We start from the raw sequence: 27480 nt of genomic DNA on the forward strand, positions 1-27480 counted from the left end.
CGAGCAGACCACGGGAGATCTAGCAGGCGGCGCCGGGCCGATGAAGAAGACGACGACGACTGACCGCGCGCGCGTGCCACGACGACACGGAGTCGACCGAACTGGCGCCGGCCCGCGCCCGAGCCGCGTCGACCCCCACGCGGGCGCTGAGGCCTGAGGCAGGTAGCGACGACGACGTATGGAACCATCAAGATGCAGCGACAGCCGCCTCACCGGCCGCTTGGCGCCACAGCAACAGTCCTCATCTGCTGGTAAGAACAAAAGCTGCATCTGCTTGCATGTGCGCGCTGCGGCTGCATTTGATCGATGCCACCTTCTGTCGCTCCTCCGCGTGCATTAATCATTCAACATGGTCCAGCACTCATCTACTACATGCTGCATGTGCCATGTCCGAGACCGGCATGGCCAGCCTTGCCCAAGCCAACGTACGATGTACTTACTAGCAGTAGCATCTCGTACTTCTGTACAAAGAAACACCAGTACGTACGACTTACACCTGCAAACGTACTACATAGGTAGGAATGGAAATTTTCACATGTATACGCCCACCGAAAATCCTGATTCACGAGTGTTCGTGAGACTAACTCGCGCACCATACGCAACCCACGTAACAACCAAGTTACAGCTATAATTTTTTCTTAAAAAAAATTTCTCGGTAACTTTTATCTTAAAATTGTTGAGCCAAAAAAGTTTTTAAGAAAACTTTTTTTAAAAGGGAAGTTACGGAGAAAAAAACTTTCCAAAAAAAATAAGTTTTAGGTTATTGCGGGAGGCTGCCCTCCTGGCAGGCGCGGATTAGCACAAAACATTTCCGCGCATGACCACAGTCAACATGTGAACTAGTGTAGCATGGACCCATGCAATTTTTTCCGACAACTTTTCCTCAACTTCTAAGCAAACTTTTTTAGTCAACTTTTCCTCAAAAAATTTTTAGCCAAACTTTTCTTATACAATTTTTTTCACAAAACTTTTTGAGCAAAAATTTCTCATGCAAACTTTTTTAAAAACAGAAAGATGTGGGAGAAAAAAATTACCAAAAAGGGAAGAGCATAGGGGTGTCGAGACATTTGCGAGCTGGCATCATGGTGCGTGCGCGGTAATTAGCAGTGTTTGTATGCGCATATATGATTTATTATGGTTATTTATTTCTATTAAGATTTATGTTAGATATAAGTAAAAAATCAAAAATATATAATAAAAAATATGGATATAAATAAACTGCTAAGATAAACCATGTTCTTCGCGGTTTTGCATTTAGCTACCTACTTAGACCACGTCTCCGGTTGTGCTCGCCTAGGTGGCGCTTCTCGATTGGCCGGGCTCGGCGGTTGGAGCGCAGAGGAAGGGAATCCCCAACCAACGATCGCCGGATGGATTCGCGATTGCGAAGCCAGGATTCACGATCGCCACGAGAGTTTTTTTTAAACGGCCGGCGAAATTTGCAAACAAGACCCGCGCCGCGTGCGCTAAAATACGGCAGCCGAGGTGGCGCGCGGCCATACACTCAGTCGGGGCACCGAGGATATGGATAGGGGGTGTTCAGCCGCCCAGGCTGGCCGCTGCGTCGAGCCGTCGACGTCCATCGATCGACGGGCCAGCCATTTGCAGAGGAGAAATCGAATCTGGTGTTCCCTCTCTTCGTGATGATTGAAAGTGAGATACGTACGGACTACGATATCCGATCGAATATCCGGAACAGCAATAACAATATATTTCTATCGATTTAGAAACTCTCTTTTATTTGTGAATATCTCGAGTCATACTGTTGGGCGATGTTGCTGAGGGAACTGATATCGTGCACTCTGTAGTCATTTTTTATTTTACACTGTATTTCTAGTAGGAAGTCAGATTTTTTTAATAATAGTATTTTATTAAAAATTGTAAAAATAATAGACGATTTTGTAAAATTGTAAGAGTACCATATTATCGCTAGTTGGTGACTATGAACCTGTCGGCGATATATACTAATCGGCAACTGGCCTGAAGATATGTGGGCCATAACAATAAATACGGTGGTAGTTACAACAGGCTCCTTGTCGCCATATGGTATGGCGAAAAGATGCTTTTAAGGTCTATGGTGCGCGGACCATGCGGCTACACGCCGCACCGCACTGCCCTCACCCTTGCTCAGGCACCGCATCGTCCCGTCCACACGCCCACTCACCGCCCCTGCGACACGCTTCACAAGTGACCCGCGTAGCTGCGCATGGCTGTTGCGCCACCACTCAATCGGGGAAGGAAGTAGCTAGAGTAGGAGGAGAGAAGGAGGAGGAGGAATAAAAAAGAAGGAACGAGAGGTAAATTTTTTTGTTATTTATATTTGCAGAAATTTTAGAAACTAGTTAGAAATAGTCTAGAAATTTAGAGTATATTAGAAATTTAAGAAATTAGTTTAGAAAAATTTATAAAATTGAGAGTAGTTTAGAAATTTTAGAAATTAGTATAGTTGTAGTTAAATATGTAGCGTGATTTATGAAATATTTTAGACATTTGTGCGTTAGTTTCGAATGAACGTGATAAATTTTAGCAATTATAGTACCAACAAATATTTGAATTGAAGTGTGGTGCAGGTGAAGTGTTGCATGATTTAGGAATAATTTTCTAAAAAATATTAGCAATAATTCTTGGAATGTCAGCATGATGTTGGTAGAAGTGTAGCGTGATTTAGATATAAATTGTTAAAAAATATTAGCAATAATATTTGGAATATAAGCATGGTGTATGAATAATTAAATGTTAGGATGTCCAGGAATTAACAGACAACAATATGATTTTAGAATAATTAAATGTCGATTTATGAATTATTTTAACAATATTAGTAGCAATAAAGTTTAGAATGTTAAGGATTTAATAGACAATAATATGATTTGGCATCAAGATGTAAGTAAGAGTGGTTTTTAGTGTATATTATGGTGAAGTGTATGTTCAACAATATGATAGTGGGGTAGATTTAAGTAATTTCTAGGGTTTAACTGTTACTCTGTATAACCTAGGTGAAAAGCAATACGCTAAAACAGCATATTAGTGATGGTTACCGCATCTGTCACTCTTATTGCATTATTAATGATAAAACATTAGTGACGGGTAAATGACAATCACCAGTGATGGGTCATAATTGAGACCCGTCACTAAAATACGTCTCCTATAGCTTGAGCAGGCCTATTACCCATCACTACGACCGTCATTAGTGACGGGTGTATATACCACCCATCACTAATTATTAATCTCTAGTGATGGGTAGCTTTCCAATTAGTATCTGGGACTCAATCATTGGTAACGGGTGTTAACCACAAACCGTCACTACTGTCCGAGTCATCAGTGACGGATTGTTACCACCTGTCACTAGTTACTGAGTTATTAGTGATGGGTAGATTTTTAACCTATCTTTGAGACTCTGTCATTAGTGACGGGTGCTAACAACAACCCATCACTGGTGATCATGTCATTAGTAACGGGTGTATTTCTGGAACCACTGACGGGTAGCTACAACCCGTCACTAATGACCGAGTCATCAACGATGGGATGTTATGAGTCATCAGTGACGGGTACCTTTCCAACCCGTCTCTAATGACTGAGTTTCAGAGACGGGTTGGAAAGCTACCTGTCATTGGGATTCGATCATCAGTGATGGGTGAATTTACCACCCGTCACTAATATTCTCATCCCCCGAAGGGATTTACTTATTTTCTGGCTGCATGCTAAAGCAATTTCAAAATTTAGCAGTTGTCTTCTCCTACAAATAAGACACATACAGATACATTCATATCATAATCACCATTCATTTCAAGATATACACCCACATTGTAGGAACCCAGTCATGAGATATGCAACCACAAATCACATAATCAAAAGTTCTCGATACGTACAACGACGCAAGTCCACATCAAGATAGTTACAAATTACATAAGTCGAAAGTGCAATCACAAATTACAATAGAACTCACCTTTCGAAGAGATGACTTTGGTCATTAAGAACGAGGCGATCCGTGCTTGAATGTTAGAGAGTGCAGACTCCTCGATGTTGCCGTCCGGTAAGCTGAATTCCTGTTGAATGAAAGTAGTTATAGAAAAAGTATGCAATTAGCGTGAGCAAAATTATTTTATCATTGAATATTTGTAATGAATAAAAGTAGCTATGAAAAGACTATACAATTACCTTACATCTGGGGATTTCATATCCTCTGCTGCCGTGAATAGCAGCATGTGACGCACAATGTAGAATCCATAGGAGTTGCCCGATGATTGTTTGTGGCATTGGAGAGGGAAAAAACCGTCAGTTTTAAAGACATGCAAGGTGCATGTGTAATAACCATCCTAGTCGAGCTTTGCAGTCATATGTATGGTAAATAGTTATCTTCTTTCATCATTTACGACTGCAAAATATGCTTGAGGATCACCCGATTATAAAAATCAAGAAACAAAGTAGTTCATATACATTGAACATGAACATACGCGTAAGTGCCATAAGTACAGAAGCAAAATCACCTCCCATCAAGCAAGATAATGAACTGAACAGCATATGAATGATTGAATAAAATTGCTCTCAGATAAATATAACAATTGGCCCCAGGACTATGATATCCTGCTCACTAATTGTCCATTTGACACATCACAAGCTAGGCTAGAAGCTAAGATCACAACTAGATGTAAAATTGAAAAAAAAAATTGTTCTTCGAAATTGAGCTTTCTTCCTGAACAATACTGTTGGACATAAAAGCTGATAGGGAGAGGATTACTCTTTGAGAAACAAACACTAACCGAGTAGCAAAATATCAGAGCAGTACCAAAGGTTTTCCTGCTCTTCCAAAATTCAATCAAAACAAGATTAATTGAATCAACAAATACAACAGCTCCTAGTCTAAGAATCAAGCCTAACTGGCAATGTACAGACTACCAACAATAAGCACATGGACTGAACAATGGAATGCACCACTACTATTAGGGCAATCTGTGTCGATCCAACAACAGAGAATAAACAGATTTAACACCTATTGCACTTAGGCATCTAGCCCAACCTCAGTGTTCCATTTGATCATCACAGAGCATATCACCTGCAACACAAAGCATCTCACCTCCAACACAGCACCTCCACCAACACAGCACCACCACCAATCGATTTCCTGAGCACCAAATTTGAAATCGGGACCAAGGTTTGCTACGCGTCTGTGGCTCACATCCAAAGCAACAGACAGGTCAAAAGGGTGAACGGGATGATAGTACAAGGGATCAAAACCCGGGTCTTTGATCGGCTTAAAAGCTATTCAAGGTGTTGGGCGGATGAACTCCCCACAGTACTCTGGTCACTGTGGACGACCCTCAGCCGGGCTACGACCGAGACCCCTTTCTTCTTGGTCTTTGGCGTGGAGGCCATGCTCCCCTTAGATATCGCCCTCCAGTCGCCTCGAGTCAGCAACTACTCGGACGACGACCAGGTGGCGTGATGAGAGGATGACATAAACTTGATCAAAGAGTTTCGTGGTCGTGCTCTAATTTGAGCCGCCCAAGATTAGTAGAGCCTCAGACGCTACCATGACCGGAAGGTACGAGAGCGAACACTGGTTATAGGTGACCTCGTCCTTAGGCAAATTTAGAATAAGGTAGGTCAGAACAAGCTCTCCCCCAACTGGGAAGAGCCCTACAAGATGGTCGATGTAACTCGGCCTGGTGCAGTCAGGTTAGCCATGTAGAACGGCTGGGAACTACACAACTCCTGGAACATCACCCTGTTGCGCAAGTTCTATGTGTTTGAAAATGGGTCTGTTTCTCTATTTTTGCAGGGCCTTCCGGACGAGCGTGGAATACGACCTGTAAGTTCTAAGATTAAAAAAATAGACTCCCTATTTTGCAGGACTCCCCGACTAGTAACGGGCTCCCGACAGGTTAATTCTCCGACCACAACATGCGACCACAATTAACAGCCATTACGGGATCCGCCAAACAACATGGCACCCCAGAACGGTACAAAGCCCCATCCCGCATGATAACAGGGGTACGAACGGCCGGAAGCAACAAACACAAGGCCACACACCCTCACTCAGGCCGAGCGCTGGTCGCCACCGACGGGCTTATCGAGCTATGATCCGTTCTACGCCCCAAGAACCTGACTAGCAAGCGGGATGGGACAAAGACGGGCATCATAAAACCTTAATATTTTCCATTCATAAAAAGGAAGGGTTACAAGCTGACTAGTTACATCCGATCGGACCAACTATCCTGGTACATGCCTGCCCTATCCTCTTTGGCTCAAGTAACTAACACGAAGTTGATAGAAAGAGTCCACCGGACTCTCATCTCTACCTACATCTGAACAAGTCAAGAAACCTCTTATACTCCTCCCTGGAATGGTAGCTCATTGCTCCAGGGATCGGGCGACGACCTGCATAAGGGCCAGGGAGGGAGGCCGAGGCAAAGGCCCTGCTGGAGCTGATGACCGACCCAACACGCCCTGAAGACCTCTCTTCCTCTTCATCTCCAAATATTCCTTTTCATTGATCTCCTTCTCCAAAAGGTCCCAATCGATCCACTCCTCGCCATCGGAAATATCGATGACCTCGGTCAAGGGATCCATCCGACCAGGAGAGAAAGAAGGGCCAGCAGAAGATGACCTTCTTTGGAAGAGCAGAAGCTTGATGGTCGCCGGCTCCAGTCCTGCAAGCACGGACTTCTTTGGAAGAGAGTAAGCTTGATGGTCGCTGGCTCCAATCTTGCAAGCATCGGCCCCAACCTCACAAGCGCATCTGCAATGAAAGCCGCCTCCGAAAATGCCTCAGAAGGCAGATATAGAGGCAGAGGGTCACCTCCGCCGAGTCATCCAAGATCATCGACCCCTCCGACGATGAAGGAATGGAGTATGCCATAGCCTGAGGGTCTGCCTACACTATGAAGCGGAGTGCGAGAAAGGATAGAGATAAATGGGCTCTAGGCACTGGAAGACCTGAAGGGAGGTGGGAAGGCAAAGGGTGGATTAAAAGGCCATCAAACACTCGTCTTTTAAAAACCCACAACGGCACCCTAACCGACGTGGCATTCAAAACACTCAAAACCCGAGGGGCACACTGATGGAGCCAAGAGTCCTTCAAGTTTAGCGGCAATCATTGTCTCTCCTCTCGTCCCCCTTGTTTTTCTCTATTTGGACACTTAAGCCTCCCCATATGACACGAAATTCGGAGTCAAGCTTTGGGAACTGACGACATCGAACGACCACTCCTTGGGCGGACTACGTTTACCCAGGACCCAAGTGGCACAACTAGGTCAAACCACGGTCATGGGGAGGCTTGGGGGCTACTGTCAGTATATTAAGTAAAGGGGTACCCTAGCTAACGGACTCTGCAGGGGACCTAACAACTAGAGGAGCATACTCCCCGAGGTTTGGTCAATCATACGACCAGGGTGCGACCACAGCGACCAGTCTAATGCCAGCACGACCAGTCTCCCTATACCATCGCTTACACCCGCAACCAACCCCACTAGTCGTAGGGCCAGATTTGACGCAACCTGTCTAAAGCGCAGTTGCTAAAATCCACTCGAGTGTTTTCTTCCCTAGGCGAGAGCACCAAAGGACGAAGTCATAGATGGCGTAGTTGGGCATTGTCCCGTCCCGTAGCATTAAATGTTGCGGGGTAGAACTTTGCAGGCTGTCACGATGGCACACGGCGGATGAGACGTTGTCAGCAGCCCGACCAGGCAAGTGGACGGGGTCGGCGCAGAAAGGCATTGTCTCATCCCGTAGCATTAAATGTTGCGGGATAGAACTTTGCAGGCCGGCATGGTGGCGCACTGCGGATGGGACGCCATCAGCAGCCTGACCAGACAAGTGGATCGGATCGGCGCAAAAGGACCTTGTCCCGTTTCGTAGCATTAAATGCCGCAGGGTGGAACTTTGCAGGCCAGCATGGCGGCGCACGGCAACAAGATGCATGGTGCACTCAGAGCAAGTGGGCACGTCTGGTCCTCCGTAATGATGGTTTGGACTAGATATTAGGATGAGCAGAGGTCTTCTATTTGGATCCACATGTAAGTTCTCCTCCTCCCTACTATATAAAGAGACGAGGATCTCGTTCCTAAAGGGAGCATGAGGAAGGGTCTGGGAATTAGCCAGAACATCATATGTAATCAACTGAGATCCTTCATAACACACACAGAATGTAGGACTATTATCCTCCGAGAGGTCCGAACATGTACAACTCCTTATGTCCCCTAGTTAACCGAACACACACACCCGTTTCCTCAAACACCGTCCACGCGTCCACTGTCCAGCATACCTCAGAATCATTGTCAGTGATTTACCCTCGACAGTAGGAGAGGTCAATGAGGCCGACGACCGCACCATGGACGACCTGGAGGAACCAACATCGGTGGAACATCGCCAACACCAACCAGACCCTGACATCACATAACAAAAGCCCGCACAGACACCAAACCGATGCCACTAGAAGTTGAAACCTTACCTGCACATCTCACCGAAGAAGGACACCGCAAGAGGCGTAGTCACCGGAGAGACGCCAGAGGGAGCAAAAGAATCCATCAATAGCAACACCGAAGGGGAACAAACACCCTAAATTAACAAGATCTACCCCTAAACCTACTACTACAAACTCTACAAGTTGCGCCCGACGCTAATCTGCTGAAATCCCCACACCTCCGATGCCTGGGAGGCAGCCGGAGGCAAGAGTTCTGGCAAGATCGACGTCGAAGATCAAAAATGCCTTTTCTGGCCTATGTCTACTGTAGCAAGGGACTTATCCTTCCGCGATCGAGTCGGACTTAGTATCCACATACCTTAATCTAGTCCCAGACAAATCTAGCCTTGATAATTGACCAGTGCCCTCGACAGGATCAACACAGTCCGATCTTAATGGCGTCTGTCGATTTGTACACTTGTAGGAAGAAACATCGGATCACCTATTTCCTAAAGCACGCCAGAAGATGCAAAGGAGCCACAGACACGCAGGAGTAAACAAATTCTATAGGACCTTGTCCAGAAGGATCCTTGTGAGACTTCATCTATATCATTTATCTTATGATTCAATGACTAAACTTAAGAAAAAAAAGAAAATAGATACATAATATTATAAGAGAAAGGATCTTTTCCTAGGATAGTATTTTATAAAACTTACTTCCAGGTAAGAATGCGTGTGAGCTAGCGCCTGCCAAGTTTCAGTCGGCCACGCGCCACGGCCTCGTCTATTCAGACGGCGAGCCCAGACTTCAGAGAGGGAAAGCGACAGCGCTGGGCCATGCAATCATGCAATGCATGGAGATCACGGCAATTACACATTTACACATGCGAAAATCACTGCGAGAAAATAAATCATTCATAGCGGACGCCACGCCCCCAGGAATTGACCGGTTGATTGACTGCAGCTAGGCAGGCAGGCAGGTGTTACTCCATGGAACGGCACCGGGGGCCAGTAAGCCAGACGAGTCCAAACGCACAGGGCCGTGGTTCCGGTCCGTCACGACTCGCGAAGGCAGGCGAGTGAAATGCGAGTTGGTAAGCTCCTCTCCTCTCTCCTGTCCTCGTCTCGCTCGCTCGCCCTCAACCTCCACCCACCCCCACTGCCCCACCCACAGGCCGCGATCGATCTCATCCGCACCCGCCTCGCCCGCTCGTCTGCCCTCCTCATGGCCGGGCCGCCGCCTATAAAAAGCGCGAGGCGGAGGCGGGCGCACGCCATTCTTCTCTCCGTCTTCTTCCTCCCCTCCCCTCTCCTCTCCTCTCCTCTCCGCATTTCGTCCGCTCGTGGCGGTGTAGCGCAGTACTGCTGCCGTCGCGTCCTGCATGGTGATGGAGGGGAACACGGGCTCATTGTACGGCCACCTCAACAGGAGCAGCACGCGGGCGTTCCTCGCCTACGTCGCCGCGGGGGCCGCCTGCGCAACCGTCCTCGCCTGCTTCGTCCTCTCCGCCGCGGACCCGCCCGCCGCCGCACATAACGATGGCGAGCTCCGCTTGTCCTCGCGCTCGACGCGCGTCTGGCCCGTAAGCTGTTTGCTCTTGTGCCACCTGCTCACCCCCGCGCTTGGTGTTCGTGTGCTCGCTCTTCCTGCCTGGCGCTGTGCTGACCTCGCGGATCGGGATGGATTTTTTCTTAATTAGGACCTCGCGTTCAACTGGCGGGTGGTGGTGGCCACTGTCGTCGGGTTCCTCGGCTCCGCGTTCGGCACCGTCGGCGGCGTCGGCGGCGGCGGGATCTTCGTGCCCATGCTCAACCTCGTAGTCGGCTTCGACACCAAGTCAGCCGCTGCACTCTCCAAATGTAAGCAACCCGCTGCTACTCACCCCCACCAACGCCGCCTGGTGCCGATGCATGCATCTGCTGATTTGCTCGCTGACACGCGCGTGCCTGCTCGCTTGTTCGGTTTGGGCGCAGGTATGATCATGGGGGCGTCGGCGTCGTCGGTGTGGTACAACCTCCAGGTGTCGCACCCGAACAAGGAAGCGCCCGTCATTGACTACAAACTCGCGCTGCTCTTCCAGCCCATGCTCATGCTCGGCATCACCATGGGCGTCGAGCTTAGCATCATCTTCCCCTACTGGCTCATCACCGTCCTCATCATAATCCTCTTCATAGGTAATCAGTGCTTGCCTTTAGCATGCTGCCAAATTTATCTAGTCACAACCAAGCCGTACACTATTGTTCGGTACTCCTACTACTTTGTGTGTCATCATTGATGTGGAGGCGTGTTTGGTGTGATTGATTCGTTGCAGGCACTTCGTCGAGGTCGTTCTACAAGGGAATTCTCATGTGGAGAGAGGAGTCGAGGATTCTGGTTGGTTCTTGTCGCATTCACACTGTTTTCTGTTGAATTACTGTGTACTGACATTCTCTCTTTTCTACTAAGTTGTATCCCCCCTGTTGTGAATGATTGCAGATGGAGACACGCGAGCGAGAAGAGCAATCCAAGGCTTCCTGTGCCACAAGTGATGGTAGGAAATTGTACGGCTTTGCAAGATATTTAGAAATGCTTTGTTGATAGCTATTGGTGTCAGTTACTTGTACGTTGAGCTAATACTCATTTTATAATTTAACATGTGGTGATCTAATTTGAACTGGTGCAGTGGTTATTGACCCGAGTTATGAGGAGCCCCTCCTGCCTCAACCTCAGCCAGAGGAGAAGTCTGCCCTGGTAACCACGAGTACCTTTCAGTTGCGTTTCGTGATTTCCTAAGCATCTACACCCATCATATAATATGAAATGGGCTTCTAGATCCACCTTTGAGGCCATGTTATGATTGGTTGGAGAATGTTATTTAAATTCATTCAACAATTCTTCGGTATATGCATACATGATTGGGAGGAAGTCGGTATATGCCTATGTGATCTAATCGCTGATTTTTTTCTCCCTTTTTTAATTCCAGGAGACTTTTCTGTTCAATTTGAGGTGGAAGAATATCCTACTGCTACTGTCTGTCTGGTCATCTTTCTTGGTGCTGCAAGTTCTCAAGGTTCCCTTCTTTCACATCTATTGTAATTTTAATCCGGGCCTATTTCAAAGCATTCAACCAACTTAACAATGATTAAGGCCTCAAAAATATAAATCAATTGTGACCCCTTTCTCCCACAAATATAATGCACAATGAGATAATTTATCTATGCTGACTGTCCACAGACCACAGCTCAGTTATTTTTGGGCACCTGTACATATAAGACCATTTGTCAGTTTTTATTACTATCGCATGGCCAGCAAGGTTTCTGCTCTTCTGAAAAGTTTATTACTATAAAAAAAATCTTCCTTTGCAGATTGTCCTTTCTTGGCCTCCTTTTTAGGCGGAAGTTGTCACTAACTGCAGTAAGTTTTTGTTGCTTGCAGAATAATTCGAAATCATGCAGCACTTTCTACTGGGTGATCAACGTTCTGCAGGTGATGTTGTCGCACTACTTCGTCTAAATCGACACTTGTATCTGCCGGGCCCTGTCTTTCAAGTTGTCATAGTAAACTCGTCTTGTTATGTTGTAATTTGAGCAAATATCTTTCCCATGGACGTAATATATCTTCAGAACATAAGCTACGTTAGGCATAATAGATGTTTGGCCCATCCATCAGCCACTTTTTGAGCATCTTTCAACTCTCCACCAAATAAACCTTTCCGATGCGCATTGAAAGCTGGGTATAAATTCTGTTACACATCGTACAAATCAGACAATGTTCAATCCCTTCCAAATTCATACTTTCTAACGTCGTGCTAAATTATTTAGGTCCCGGTTGCAGTGAGTGTATTCCTGTGGGAGGCCGTGAAGCTATGCAGGGAGAGCCGTGCTCGACGTATGAATGGGAACTGGGAATGTGTGTGCGAGGCCTCTGTTGAGTGGTCACCAGCACAGCTCATCTTCTGCGCCTTCTGTGGTCTGCTCGGCGGGACCGTTGGTGGTCTTCTTGGATCGGGAGGCGGGTTCATCCTCGGCCCACTTCTTCTTGAACTTGGGTGCATACCCCAGGTATTTTAATTGCTTCAATTTTATGTCAAATTTTCATTTCCTGTAGCTCCTTTTCAAATGGTATCAAGCTGAATTATGTTGGCGTAAATCCATAAAACATATTTGGGATGTTGTCTTATTGTGAATGGAACACACGAGAGATGTCTCTACTCTAGCCTTCCCATAGGCACAAAATTTGTAACATGAGCGCACCTTTTATCACCAACAAGGGCGCAATAATAACACCGTAGAGGGATACATTCATTTCTTTAAGTATGCAGTACTGCCGCTGCATGTGTCTCATCATCCTATTATCCTCTGTTTGGATAGGGTTTTTTCAGCTTTTTCCTGGGAAAAGTCTGAAACTATCTAAACGGTTGGTTTCGGTCTCCAGTTTTTTTACTTTTGGCTGGCTAAGGAAACGCATGTGGCTGAAATGAATTAAAAGTTGAGAACGGGTTCTAACTAGTTTTTCTGGTTTCTGAGTGTGCTGAGAAGCTAAAAGTTTATTATAAAAATCAACAACCAAAATTCAACAATCACATTCGCTTCCTCAGCTAGTCAGAAGCTCCGTAGCCACAACCTATCCAAACGGGTCCTATGTGGACCACTGCAATGCATTTGAGGCTGAGTCAAGTGGCAGGGCAGTGGATCAAAATCGCACTTGCAATATATAAACTAAAATTGTTAATGCCGTGCATCATCAAATCTGTTAATTTGATGAACGTGTTAGAGAGGACCTAAGCCTAGCTGAGTTGATGGGAGGTGTGGGTGTACACCTCCACCACCTAGGTTAATTTTTGACTCAAATTTAGATGTCTATTCTTCTTATTTACAATGCCATCTATGACATATAGTTTCTCCTAAGTTGGATGAGTTTTTTTAATGAACATGGGCTTAGAATCATCTAGAATATTGCAGTATTTACGATCAACTCACTATTCCCGCAGGCTAAAAAGATTGTTTCTGATATATTACAAAGGGTCTTTCACTGTTGCCCTTGATATCTCATCCAGAAAGCTTTCCAAGTGCAGTTTTGGGAAGGCAAAATGCCCTGGCATTAATGTTGAAATAACCTAACTCATTGACGTGGTCCACAATCCACACTGCACCCCTGTAATTTGCCACGAGACAAGTCTTGTCATTCATAAAGAAAGCAGATAGTGTTTGCTATTTGCTCGGGGACAGGTAGCTGGGACTTGGTACGAACCCCATGTGATCTTTATTGTTTAGCTGCCTACATGGCTACATGCAGTGCTTTGATGATGGAGGAAATGCGTGAATGCCATTTTTTGTATTGGTATCCAGTTTTGTTTCCAACGTAGCTGTATAGTCAACTGGATAGTCAAATTGCCAAATAGGGTAAAAGGTGATGTACAATTATCTCTAGAATTTTGAATTTCTTATCCGTCATCATTATTGTTTTTTCATTGGGCGGTCCAAGTTTTACAAACGAATTTTCCTTTCTTGAAACTAGAATCTTATGCAAACTGAGCATTTACTGAGAGAGCCAGAGTTGGTCCAAGCTTAAGAAAGCCGAACTGATTTTATCGATGATTTAATCTACTGTAGTGTACTGTGCACAACCATGTGCTTATTTGCACTCTGATGTGTAGTAGAAATAACTTTGATGACAACTGTGTAATTTTAAAAGAGCTGTGGTTTCACCACTTTATGTGATTTCACATTCATACATTTGTTTCCTTGGCATTGGTATATAATGCTAAGAACAAAGTATGGTATTGTCTGGCAGGTTGCAAGTGCAACAGCAACATTTGTGATGATGTTCTCCTCGTCCCTCTCTGTGGCAGAGTTCTACTTTCTGCACAGATTCCCTATCCCTTATGGTAAATCCATTGCTGTCAAGCTCTGTTTAGAATTTCTTAAAACATTATCCTATTGTATTACTGTTCTATACTAACAATGTGCACCGTTTCCTCTTTCTGCAGCTGCCTACCTGATCTGTGTTTCCATATTGGCTGGATTCTGGGGCCAGTGTTTGGTTAGGAAGCTCGTGCACGTGCTCAAGAGAGCATCGCTTATTGTCTTTATCCTCTCCTCTGTCATTTTTGCCAGTGCTCTTACAATGGGTATGGACTATTGACAACCTCGTTGAGTTGTTTCATTGCGTTAACACATACTAATTTCATACTAGTGCAATTGAAATAAAGCCAAAAGACACTAGGTAACATGTAACGATTTTCTGGAGGAAAAAAAACATTTCAACATAGTGTGACACTAGGTAACATGTATCGGTTTTCCCAAAAAAAAACATTTGTACATATTGTGTTGGGTGCTAGGATATTATTGTTCTGGTTTTGCTGCAAGGAACATGCTCTGGCTGAAGTTTCTGTACCTACGTTTGAAAAGTCAAGCTTTCATTTTTCATATTATTCCTAAGAAGTGTTGTTTCCTTGAATTTCAGGCGTTGTTGGAACCAAGAAGAGTATTTCAATGATCAACAACCACGAATACATGGGGTTCCTCGACTTATGCGAGTAACTCGAGAAACGATCAGATTATTGATACCTCCGGGAGAATCCAGGCCAATATCTAATTTGCCAAATCTAGAATAATAAAAGTCGCTAAGTGCGTGCTGGCGTTAGCTCCTCGCTAACCTGCACGCATTTTGTCCGGCAAAAGGGTCGTCGTGAATTGATCTCGTGTCATGCGCGTGTTAGCTCCTGGTTAACATGCAAAATGTATGCATTGGTCTTGTGAGAGGGCGTGCTAGGTTTTGTCATGCATGTGTTAGCTCCTGGCTAACCAGCAAGTACCAGGGAGAGTTGCAGCTATGGCATTCATTCATGCTCTAGCTCCAGGCTAAGCCGCCTGCAAACATTTGTCGTGTGGTACGTTGTAAATATCAGCCGATTGTTTGTCAGTATGGCTGAGTACATTTGTGATTGCAATATGAACTGTTTGGATCGTTGGGTGATCATCCTATTTGGAAACTCACAGCCATTTGTAGGCTGGTGATAATTGTTCTCATGGTACAACCATGGTCAAGTCAAATTGGTGGTCAACTGCGCATTCAAGTCAAACTGGTGAAGATTTGATCAGGTACTTCTGCAGGTCAGGCAGTGTAGGCCTCCAGTGAGCAGAGGGCTGTGTAGATAATTCAGGCGGCACACACCTTGTTGTCGTTGACTCGAAAGCCTACACGGCCACCTTTTTTATTGTCGTTCTTCATCTGTGTAGTATTTCAGTCGAGGCAACGTAGGGTCGTCTCAGTGGTACGGTAGTAGTATCGACAATGGCGAACCAACCCAGGAGCAGTTTCCAATGTATAGCTTTGGGAAGGCCCGTGCCCCCCGGATGGAGATGTCTGACTTATGGTGGAGTGAAATTAGGTGATTTTATTTCACTGTGAGCAGTTTGATTCATTTTACCATGAGTCCTTCGATTGTGAATGGATGTATTAAATTTAGCGCGGCAGTACTGCTACAGTTCGTTGACATAGTGAAATCTCTACAGTACCCTTGTGAGCAATAGTTTTGTTACTGTGTCTGACATCAGGATGCTGTACCTCTCCTCATGTTCTATTGTTTCTCTCTGACTTCACTCCTCTTAAGTAAGAGGAATTAGATCCCTACCCTCTAGCGTTAGAGGTTGTTTGGTTGGCGTTTTTAGGTGGCCAAATCAAATTTTGGTAATGCCAAAAAAATTAGGTTTTTATTTGGTTAGAAGCCTTTACGGTAAACACGGGCTCTTGGGCAATATGCGCATAAAATGGTGGCTTGGATTTTATTTTTTTAAAGGTGCTGGTCTGGATTTTGGCTTGGCAGCCATCCCTCATTTACTGTTGTGTCTGTTAGCCCGCTACCGGCCACAGGAGCTCACGATATGCTCATACGCTCTCAACTCGCGATCACTCGTAATGGAGAAGGATTGGAAGCACATGGAAGATTTTGTGCCACAAAGCGTCGCAGCGTTTTCTTGATTGAATGCAGGATTTTAGGAAAAACAAACTAACAGCTAGCCCAGGGTCTATCTCGCCACGAACCGAATGTGACGCGCCATCCCACGACGCAGAACGTGGCTAGTGACTCGGATCGATGTGAACAAGCACGCCTCAGTCCTTATTCCTATCCGCACTCGCACATCTAATCACGAGCTCATGCATGTGATTGGGCGCTGAAAAATTATCCTATGCCTGAGTTTAACTAACATTTTACCCCCCTAAACTTGTGCATCTATTGAAATCAAGCCTATCCTACTGTGCAGCTCCTCGAATTTGACTCGACCCAAAGGCTTTGTCAGAATATCAGTGAGCTCCTCGATCGTGCTGATTGATTCAACCTCAACTTGCCCGTTGTCCACGCACTTGTGATTGTAGTGATACCTGAGATTAATATGTTGTTGCGCTAGTGGAACACCAAATTTTTGCTGAGGGCGATGGTTGACTAATTGTCGATCTTGAGGACGAACGGCTCGGACTCTGCGTTCTTCAGTTCACCAAGAAGTCGCCCAAGCCAAATGCCCTGGCAAGCCGCCATAGCTCCTGCGATGTACTCAGCTTCGCAAGAAGAGAGAGCAACCACCTTCTGATTCAACGACTGCCAGCTTATGGGACTGCTCCCAAGGAAGAAGAAAACCCTGCTCTTGCTCTTGCGTGTGTCCACGTCGCCGACGAGGTCACTGTCGAAGTAACCGATCAGTCGAGCTTCCTTCGTCTTCCTTGAGTAGCAGCACCCAAAGTGCAGCGTTCCTACGATGTAACGCAATATCTTCTTCACCGCGGTGAGATGTTCAGTGGTCAGGCTCTCCATGAACCGGCTCAAGTACCCCGCCGAGAAGGAGATGTCGAGACAGGTGTGAACGAGGTAGCAGAGACTGCTGATGATGCTGCGGGAGGTGGTGGCATCGGTCAAAGGTGCCGAGCTCACCTGGCTCAACATGCAGTGTGACTCCATGGGAATGCAAGTCGGGTTGCACCCCTCCATCCCGACCTTGCTGAGAATCTTCTCCGCATGCGTAGCTTGACTCAGCGTGATCCCTTTCGGGCTTTGCCTGACCCCGATGCCCAGATAGAAGCTAAGCAAACTGAGATCACTCATCTTGAACTCACGCATCATATCCTACTTGAACCTCTCTATCTCACCGGGAACGGAGCCAGTGATGATGAGATCATCAACATAGACTCCAACCAGCAGTCTTGAGGGCTTTTCGCTACGTGTGTACATGACGTGTTCCACCTCACTCTGTTGGAAGCCGAATGACAACAGGAAGCTGTCGAGCTTGGCATTACATGCACGTAGTGCTTGGCAAAGGCCGTACAGAGCCTTGTCCAGTCGGAGCACCTTGTCCTCGTGTCCCTTGACAACGAAACCCGGTGGTTGGCTCACGAACATCGTCTCCTCGAGCTCCCATTCAGGAACACAGATTTCACATCCATGTGATGGACACTCCATCCCTCGTGCGCAGCCATGGCGATGAGCATGCGGACGGACTCGAGATGAGCCACAAGCGTGAAAACCTCATCGAAATCCACCCCATGTTGCTGGGCGTAGCCTTTGGCAACGAGGCGAGCCGTGTACCTCACGACAGCACCGTGCGTGTCCTTCTTCACCTTGTAAACTCACTTTAGGCCAATCGGACGGTGGCTGATGGGTAGGTCGACGAGACGCCATGTGTGATTGTCTTCCACCACCTTCATCTCCTCCATTATCACCCTATGCTAGCAGGCATGCTACTCGGCCTTAGCAAACGTGGAGCTCATCCATGTCGACTGGCACGGCACCGCCGATGTTCACATTCTCCACCAACCGGAAATGAGGAATTCATTCCTCGATGTCCTCGTTGCCGAGCTGCGCCACAACCTCGGCAGTAGGGGAGACGAACTCCACCCTCACACCATTGGCCAATAGCGTAGGTTCGCGCGCTGTCGTCTGCGGCCTTGATGTGGATACACGCGTTGCCAAGCACTCTGCTAGCGACGGCATGCGCGCAGTTCCCGCGTCGGTTCCGCCTCTGGTGCCGTCAGTGTATTGTGGTATGTCATAGACCTAGTACTCGACAAAGAATGATTCACCTGACTCGATCATACCTTGGTCGCTGCTTGTGTTCCAGTCCCACTTGGCCGCTTTGTCGAACACGACGTCGTGAGTGATGTGGACGCGGTCACCATCGAAGTTGTAGTAGCGATAAGCTTTGGCACCGGGTTCATACCCTACAAACACCATTGCCTTGCTCCTGTCTTTGAGCTTTTTCAGGTGGGGCTTCACGCTCTTCATGTGCGCGACGCAACCAAAGGTGCAGAGGAAGTGCATGGCCGGTGCCACACCATACCACGCCTGGTACAACATCATGCTCGTACACTCTTTGTCAGAGAACGATTGAGGATGAAGACGGTAGTGGTCACTACCTCGCCCCAAAATTCACCTGGCATGTCCTTGGACTTCATCATGCTGCGCGCCATAGCGATCGACATCTAGTTGCGCTGCTCCACAATATCGTTCTGTTACGGCAAGTATGGCGTCGTGAGGTGCCCTATTCACGCCATGGTCCGCGCAGTACTGCGTAAACTCAACGGAGGTGAATTCCCCACCTTGTTCAGTGCGGAGAGCACGTAGCTTGTGCCCGGTCTCCATCTCCACCTCACCCTTGAATAGCTTGATGGCGTCCGCTGCCTCATTCTTTATAGCAGATAGCCATATCCACATATGCCTATTGTGATCATCAATGAGCAGGAGAAAGTGAGTTCGACCGCCATGGGTTGTACAAGAAATAGGGCCGCAAAGATCTCCATTAACGAGATCAATCATCCCTGAAGTCCAGTAGTTCACCGTGCCAGGGAAGGAAGCGCGCTGTTGCTTGCCAACGAGGCATCCGTCGCAGAGTTGGTCGACGTGGTCAATCTGTGGGAGCCCACGAACCAGGTCGTCCTTTCCCAACTTGCGCAGCACCTCAAAATTGAGGTGCTCGAACTGCTGAAGGGATCGGTGACGTCCTAAGAGGGGGGTGAATTAGGACACTTAGAACTATTTCAGCTCCAAAAATAATATAAGATAAACCTATATCAATTTCTATCTAAATATGCTCTAAGTTTATCTAGTATGTCTACTCTACCGATCAAAGCACTTGCAACTTATCTAAGAAGGTAAATTGCAAGAATGTAAATACGAAAACGTAAATAAGGTAGAGAGAGCAAACTCGACACAAGGATTTTTTTTCCCATAGTATCGATGGCATGAATGCCACCCCTAGTTCGCGATGGAGCTCCACAAAGAATATGCTCCTGGTCGACACCTAGTCACGGCTCTTGAGCCACCAAGTCACAAAGATAAGGCCTCCACCCGGATGAGCCACCAAGCCACCAAGGTAAGGTCTTACCACGAGCCTCTCTTCCAGTTCCTTGCCACTGTAATCACTTTGGAGCTTGAGTCACCAAGGCAAGGGTCTCTGCGTCCCCGCATAATCGCCTTGCCGCTGCTCCACACCAAATCAGAGGGTCAACAAGCTCGCCGGTGAGTCACCAAGACTCTAATATGCTAACGTACCATTTGGTACAAGGTTGGATCACTCTTTAATCCACTCTCTAGGCAGCAATCAACTAGCAACACTCTCTTAGTCCTATAAGCACTAAACACTCTCTAATATTGAGCTTAATCGTCTTGGATAATCACTTTAAGCACTTTGGTGGCTTGGATATCTTCTCAGGTGTACATGAATTTCTCTGGACTCCAGCAACACGCCAAACCTTCAAATAACTGAGTGGAGTGGTATTTATAGCCTCAAACCCGCGTAATAGCCGTTAACCCAATAGCTTTGAAAAGCTGTTAACACCGGATGATCTGGTGAGAATAGTAGTACTAATACCGGATCATCCGGTGAGTACACTCTCACAAACTAGCTGTTGGAACCCCACTCAAGCCTCTGTGAACACCGAACACTCGTGTATACTTCATCTCTATCATCGGACTATCCGGTGAGTTATCCTGAGCCATCCGAGTCTTTCCTTCTTCTCTGTGTAAATTGCTCCGGTGTATGCATCCGGTGCACATCACTTCATCACTGGACTATCGGGTGAGTTGACTTTAGCCAATCGAGTCAATGCAACCCTCGCCGGAAATAATGCTCTGGTGTTACACAACCTTCATCATTGGACCTTCCAATGTCTTGAACTTCGTTCTACTTCTTTGCAATGTTTGTTCATTCCATCCACACTAGACCATTTGATGGGTTGAACTTTCAATCTTCAATAGTTGCATCCTTCTTTGGTAATAATGCTCTGGTGTATTCATCCTTCTCAGCACCGGATCATCCGGTGAGTTGAGTCTTCTCTTCTTTTCTCTGAAAATGCTCCAGTGCAACTCCCACTGATCACTGGACTATCTGGTGAGGCTTAACCTTCATTCTTCAGCACATCACCTTCTCTAGAATAATTGCTCCGGTGAGCACTCTTCTTAAAAACCATGACCTTCCGGTGAGGTCTTCAGACCTCTCTCTCATTTGACAAATATACTCCGATGAGTTCAAACACCCAGAGCACCGAACCATCCGGTGAGGCAAATCTTCTTAGGACTTCTCCAATTCAGTCCAACTTTGTCTCGGCTATGGTGGCTTCTTCATGTATTGCATCCATAAGACCTACTAACATATATTCTTAACAAACATGTTAGTCTCATTTACTATGTTATCATTAATCACCAAAATCATAATCATGGCCTAATAGGGTGATTTTTGCTGCAACCGCGCATGCCAGCGCCATGCCTTGTCATCGTGGCGCGTCGCTAGGCACACGTAGTTCTTTCTACCACACTTTAGATTCTGGTTGCGCTAGGTTAAGCCACACCACGTACAACATGTTGGCACCGTGCTTGACCTTGGCGAGGAGGCGTCATTGTCGATCACGAATGCTCAAGATGTCATTGTCGATGAGGATCTGGCACCTATCCTCATCGAGTTGACCCAAACTGATGATGTCGTTGCATAGCTGCGGTATGTAGTACATACCAGTCAATGCTCGATGCTCGCTGCTGCGACCCGTGAAGACGACGGTGCCACAGCTGAGGACGTTGACCACAGAACCATCACCAAACTTCATGTTGCCGGTGATGCTCGTGTCCATCTTGGTGAAGATGTTGTGACGCCCCATCATGTGGTTGATGTCGCCTGAGTCCAGGTTCCATGCCCCGTCGAGATGGTCCTCGACGTTCCCGAGCAAGACCTTGACGTGCGGCTCGTCGAGGGAGACAGTGTGGCCAGCGATCAGCGTAGGCTCGGTAATGGTGCAGGATTGCAGCATGAGGAACACAGGATTGTTGTCATCCTCCTTGGTGATGTGCGCCTTATCAACGCGCTTCGGCTGCCTGCAATCTTTAGCCAAGTGCCCAAGCTTACCGCAGTTGCAGCACTTGTCCCGCGTCTATTCGCACGCGCCTTCTTTGTCGTCTGCCTTCTTGCCACACCGCTTCTCTCCCAGCTTGCCCTTCTGCCCGCCGAATGAGCCTTCGCCATCTTGGCTCAGCTTTAGCCTTGCGAGCCACTCCTCCTCCGTGAGCAACAGCTTTCCGCTAGTGTCCTTGGCGGGAGCATAATCGAGGCGATCTTCTAGCCGCCTGGTGACCTCCTCCACAACCAGTTCTTCTAGATCGAGCAACGTCTCAATGGACATAGCAATCTAGCTGAACATTGGCGGCACCACCCGCAGTAGCTTCTCTACGACCTTTTTCTCGTCGATGGGGTCACTGAGGGTGCTCAGGTGGTTGACGAGGCCAGTCAGGCGCATGGCGAAATCCTCAACTACCTCACTGTCCCAGAACACAATGGCCTTGGACTCCTTGCGGAGTTGCTACGCCTTGGACTTACGCACGCGATCAACCCCGACTCATAGGGTCTTCACTGTGTCCCAGGCTTCCTTGGTGGTGCGCTTCACAGCGAGCGTGGCCAACATCTCGGCTGGCACAACATGCAGGATCGCCTCGAGTGCCTTGCGATCCTGTTGGAACTTGGCGTCGCCTGTGTCGACTGACTGTGTCCCACAAACCGCGTGCCTACAGCATTACCTTCATCATTAGAGACTAGTCGTCGTAGTCAGTCACCGTAGTTGGTTTGAGTCAGCATCGGGTATGTCGCCGATCCGTCGATCTCCTTCACTGTCCTATGCGCCACCAGCTCCCGGTTGCCGTTGTCCTGGGCCAAGGTTAGCATGTTATAGGTGATGGAGAGAGGATTCGGTCCCACTGTGGAGGCTTCCGCGATGCTCCACCGTGCGGATTCAACATGGCCAGGACTCTGAACAAGAGCTCTGGATACCAATTGTTAGCCCGCTACCGGCCACGGGAGCTCACGGTCTTCACTCGTATGCGCAATCTTCCGTGTGCTTCCAATCCTTCTTCATTACGAGTGATCGCGAGTTGAGAGCGTACGAGTGCAGATCGTGAGCTTCCGTGGCCAGTAGCGGGCTAACAGAGTCACTATCCCATTGTTGCTATAAATGTTTTGTTTTTTGAGTTAACAAGTTTCAAATGGCCATATTTTCTAAACCGGTTGTCTTTTTTAAGATACGTTTGAACATTTGAATTACTTACAATTTATTCTACAAAAGAAGACCTATATTGGCTATGTAACTTTGGCATGTCTATAATCCAAACATCATTCTTTGCCCATGTTTTGGCCAAGCCTGTAAATTGGTTTGGCCACCATCCAAAGACCACTCTTTTTGTCCATGGTTTGGCACTAGCCTGGTTTTGGTATGGACAAAATTTGGCTTGGCACAGTGAGATGTAAACCAAACAGCCCTGACTTCACAGTGATGAATTGATAACCTAGGGAAGGACAGGACCACATGATAAAGATCAGCGAACACAACTACTGCATGGGAAATACTTGCTCCATGTTCGTATAGCTTTGGGTCAAGCTCACTTCCTCAGAGAAAAGAATCAGAGAAAAGAAACAGATTTTTCATTCTGAAGGAGAGAGAGAAAAGAAGAAGAAAAAGGTTTGAAGTGCTGTCTTCGGAACCAGGAAGGCCTGAACGCAGCTAGTTACTCCTACATTGGACGGCACCGGCAGCACACCATCAATGGAGAACTCAGATGGCATGCCAACGTTGCCAGCACCGCGTTATACAGTACATGCCATTGGCTGTCAGTGGAAAATATGTAAAATAGATAGGGAACACAGTGTGAAATTATGGTGCCTGAAGCACCACATGTTACCAGTTTAACTCCCAACACATAGGCTTTAAACATAAAAAGAGTTAATCAGCAGGCTACAACTTTGCAAACATCACAATTTTCGCAACTACAGATTCACACACACAACCGTGGCCGAGATAGACATTTCATTAATATTTGGCATATGATTCCAGCAACAAAGCTTCAGAGCTGTGGAACCGGTATATTTCTTTGTGGATGCATGCTTCTTGTTCATCACTAACCCCTGGTCATGATGTACTAGGCAATACAAAGCAGATCTCTATCAGACTAATACAAAAAGGGGGGCAGTAGAGATAGGCAGATAGCCTGCTTGCACTCCATCTCCAGCTCCAGGTCTAGAAGCTAAAGAAAACAAGTCACTTGAAGTCCTACAAACTTACAGGTTACACCAGAAGCTAGCAAGGGAGAATTCCTTATCATTCCAGGAGAACTTCATTTTCGCTCATTGCTCTGTTCATTATTTTTGTGGATACATCCACATCTTCTTTGCGAGCATCTCCACCCTCGACCTTACTGTCTACCAGGGTGGAGGATGAGCCTGTGTTATTGTCACTATCTCCAGCTCCAGATGTGGACTTTTGGGCATCCCTAACCAAAGCTAAAGTGCCATTTGGTGGAGAATGCAACTCAACAGATGATGTCTGGTCACTCAAGAGCTGTACTTGGTTGTTCCGCACTGCCGTTGAATTTACTTGATGCTCTGGTTGACCTTTCAAAGTGGAATTAATTTGCTCATGGTTGCTGGTCAAATTTTCTGGAGTTGGATGGACCTTGATATCTGAGTCCACGCTGGGTATGTATGCATTTTGATGGGAAGATGCATTAGTCTGAGTAGCCACATGTTCCCTAGCAGCATTTGATCCATTTACTCCAGGACTTCGAAATGAAATTCCATTAGACAAATTTGTGGTGCCTTCAAATATCCTATCCATGCTGTTCAGTTGTTCCTCTGGGAGAGGTTTTGTCACCTTGGCATCATGATCCACAGAACTTGACACATCATAGCCTCTGAAACTCTTCTCCCTAGCCTTGCTCACTTCCTCCTCCTTTTGTCCAGCCTCCTGGTCTTCATGAGACACTGAAGTTGAAGCATCATCCACATATAAGATCTTCTCTTGGGCATGCTGGGACATCTCATCTCGCTCAGATGATGGAGGGTCATGAGTAACAGCACTAGATACATTATCACCATGGAAGCTCTTCTCTTGATCCTCCTGAGACCGTTCCTTCCGCTCTTCGTCCTCAAACACACCCACATCATCTCCATCCTTGTCAAAAGAATGTTCACCAGGCTCAGGAAGATCATCATCCTTGTCCAGGTCATGGTCATCAATGGGATCTTCGTCATTCTCATCATGCTTCATTTCTTGCTCCATTTCATCATTCTCTTCATCCTCAACCCGTTCATCCAATGTAGACGAATCAGCCTCCATCTTTGTAGGCAGGTCTTTCCTGCCTAACCTGATTATCTCCCCCTGGTTCTTATCATCCTTATGCAAATCATTCACTTCACCTTTGCTATACGCCTTCTTCTCGTAAGAATGCTTAACTTGGTAGAGCAACCAAACAGAAACCAGAACCAAGACACTTATCTGAAGAGCTTTCTTTAGCTTCATACCTTTGGATCTGTGATTTCTACTAGAACTCTGCCTCAACATTGTCAAGCTACAGAGGTAAAACAACAACCTCTAAAATAGTAAAATCCTTATTTCACTCCCAATACCTCCATTTGATGGTTCCTGAAATAAGACGTTACTAACATATAAGCTAGCTTCTTGGTATTAATGACAAAGGAAGGTAAGGGAGAAGACGAAATACTTGAATGAACAAAATAGTACTATACTCGTTTGCTTTCAACTCACTTATCTAAGCCATATCGGAGAAAAGGCCAAAAAAAAGTTGCAAGTGCAAAATCCTACTAATCATGCATTTGATATCTGAGCTACCCTCCAGCGCTTCAACATCTCATAATTGGTGACTCTAATCAAGCCATGCATAGTTGTGTAGGTGAGTACCGAGAACCAACAAGTGACTAGGATAGTTCACTTAGGATAACAGAAAACGGAACAAAAATGCGTGCGCTACATTTCTATTCCCCGTAAATAGCTTCAATCAAGGCCGATGCATCCTAAGAAACAAGTAAAACCCATCGTTTCCATGACGGAAAAGACACACAGCCTCCAATCGCATTAGCTAAACCAAAGAAAAGACCGTATTTGACACCGGGAATAGGCTTAATCAGGTGAGAACTCCAATCACACGACAGCACTAACACCGAAACCACCTTATTGATGCTGCAAGCACACGATTATCAAAGAAAAGATTCCAGTTTGTGGAATAGAGTAGTCCACAATAACTTTGAAGTCTTGGGATTTCTTTGCTAATCAAGGCAAGAAACCTCAAATCCCAGCTCCACAATCACCACAGTACCACACACAACTCAAATCCCAGCTCCACAATCACCACAGTACCACACACAAAATCAAACAGCCTCAGCAGCACAAACACCAGATGTTTCATCCGAAGAAACCTAAGAGGGGCTTGAAGGAGCTCAAGAACCCGCAGGGCAAGGCCACAGTACACCAAAAGATTCGAGCTTTGGAACGGAACAAGGCTGGGAATAGCTCACCTTTGGATGCTTGAAACCACAGTTCTTGCTACGGCTTGGCCTCCTCTTTCCACGCACAGGAGATTGAAAAGACGAACACCACAAGGTGGGCAGAGCAAAGATTGGTAAAAAATCAAGTTGCTTGTTCACCTAAATCCGCTCCCCCACAACCGCAAGGCAAGACCGGATCTAAATACAGGTCCCTAGACTGCCTCTCTGAAATGGAAAGGGAAATAAATGCAATAGTGGATTCGGGGATCGTGCACAAGGCAATTGGAGATTGGAATGGCGGTGGTAGGTGCTAGCCTGCTAGAGAGGGGGATTTTATGATGCGATGTGGACGGAGGCAGCTCCACAATCCAAAGGGGAGAAGAGAAGAGGAAATGGTGAGCTTTCTCTGTGCGTGTGTTTTTCTGACTTTTTTTCGTACTATTTTTCCCCTTTGAGAACTTGACCTCCTTGTGTTTGGGGGTCGGGTCTTCGGCACTGTGTGGCTGGAGGCTGGGAGCAGTGAACTTTGGAGGACTCGCGGTGCCAGGTCGGTTTGCCACTGACCTCAAGTGTAGTTTCTGTTTCCTAGTAGTTTTTTAAACACTATTACAACTGGCAAAGCTATGCATCTATTTACACTGATCATGGCTCAGCTCCACTGAATTCAGTATCATCGTTTCATTAGGTTTTTAAACATCGTTGGATCTAAACATTAGGTTTCATGAGAAACTAATTCAGTATCATCGTTTATAAACTCTTGCAACTTGGATAAAAAAAAAAGAATTAGATGAAGAAATTCTCTAAGTTGATAGATCTAAAAGATAAGGATGGTTTAAGATTAACATATATGTGATTCTTATCACTCTAGCAACAAGAAGAACTTTAACAAAGTGGAAATTTTCAATTTTCAAACAAAAACAAAAATTGTAATGAAAATCGAGAAACTTGCACCTAAGTAAGGGAGTCAATAGAGATAAACTAGAAGAAGATAAAACAAGTATAAAAGAAAATATAAACTTTATTTCTTGTAGAGGAACATCCTATTTTTGATGGATTATAAAGTGTTTTTGCATACAAAAGCTCTCACCTAATACATAGGTTAAGTATTCCTCTCACCCTCTCCTTAGACCCTAGCACACAACTATCAAATGGATGGCTCCAATGGCTCAACCAACTCTCCTCCGCTATTTACAGTCTAGATTCCTTGACCTCTAAGTTTTCTAGATTATTCTCAAAATGCCTATCTCTTCTAATATGCTCCTACCTACCACTTAAGGCATTTTCGTCCATCTTTTTTC

The 27480-nt window shown here is 46.2% G+C and overlaps 3 protein-coding genes across 3 annotated transcripts; 1 reads left to right on the plus strand and 2 right to left on the minus strand.

Moving 5' to 3' along the window:
• Nucleotides 1-9540: 9540 nt before the first annotated feature.
• LOC133915538 (sulfite exporter TauE/SafE family protein 4-like) lies at nucleotides 9541-15359 on the plus strand. The gene is made up of 12 exons (XM_062358737.1): nucleotides 9541-9981; nucleotides 10099-10258; nucleotides 10373-10573; nucleotides 10711-10772; nucleotides 10875-10929; nucleotides 11062-11129; nucleotides 11362-11448; nucleotides 11814-11864; nucleotides 12200-12439; nucleotides 14172-14265; nucleotides 14368-14508; nucleotides 14844-15359. Exons 1-12 carry the CDS (start codon nucleotides 9781-9783, stop codon nucleotides 14918-14920), a joined length of 1437 nt encoding a protein of 478 aa, XP_062214721.1. The 5' UTR covers nucleotides 9541-9780; the 3' UTR covers nucleotides 14921-15359.
• Nucleotides 15360-16824: 1465 nt separating this feature from the next.
• LOC133914567 (secreted RxLR effector protein 161-like) lies at nucleotides 16825-17493 on the minus strand. The gene has a single exon (XM_062357652.1). The coding sequence runs from the start codon at nucleotides 17491-17493 to the stop codon at nucleotides 16825-16827; it is 669 nt and encodes a 222-aa protein (XP_062213636.1).
• Nucleotides 17494-23532: 6039 nt separating this feature from the next.
• On the minus strand, nucleotides 23533-26681 carry LOC133915539 (uncharacterized). Its single transcript, XM_062358738.1, has 2 exons — nucleotides 26213-26681; nucleotides 23533-25322 (listed from the first exon to the last, which is right to left on the minus strand). The coding sequence occupies exon 2, from the start codon at nucleotides 25239-25241 to the stop codon at nucleotides 24000-24002; it is 1242 nt and encodes a 413-aa protein (XP_062214722.1). The 5' UTR covers nucleotides 25242-25322; nucleotides 26213-26681; the 3' UTR covers nucleotides 23533-23999.
• Nucleotides 26682-27480: the final 799 nt, after the last annotated feature.

Source organism: Phragmites australis, chromosome 4, assembly GCF_958298935.1.
Source record: "Phragmites australis chromosome 4, lpPhrAust1.1, whole genome shotgun sequence".
NCBI classification, from domain to species: domain Eukaryota; kingdom Viridiplantae; phylum Streptophyta; class Magnoliopsida; order Poales; family Poaceae; genus Phragmites; species Phragmites australis.

Excerpts from the sequence above, each read along its gene's own strand:
- LOC133914567 (XM_062357652.1), bottom strand. The coding sequence starts at position 17,493 with ATGCGTGAGTTCAAGATGAGTGATCTCAGTTTGCTTAGCTTCTATCTG.
- LOC133915538 (XM_062358737.1), top strand. The coding sequence starts at position 9,781 with ATGGTGATGGAGGGGAACACGGGCTCATTGTACGGCCACCTCAACAGG. Across the intron at positions 10,259-10,372 it reads AGCCGCTGCACTCTCCAAAT|GTATGATCATGGGGGCGTCG; the intron begins GTAAGCAACCCG and ends GTTTGGGCGCAG. Across the intron at positions 10,773-10,874 it reads GAGAGGAGTCGAGGATTCTG|ATGGAGACACGCGAGCGAGA; the intron begins GTTGGTTCTTGT and ends GAATGATTGCAG.
- LOC133915539 (XM_062358738.1), bottom strand. The coding sequence starts at position 25,241 with ATGTTGAGGCAGAGTTCTAGTAGAAATCACAGATCCAAAGGTATGAAG.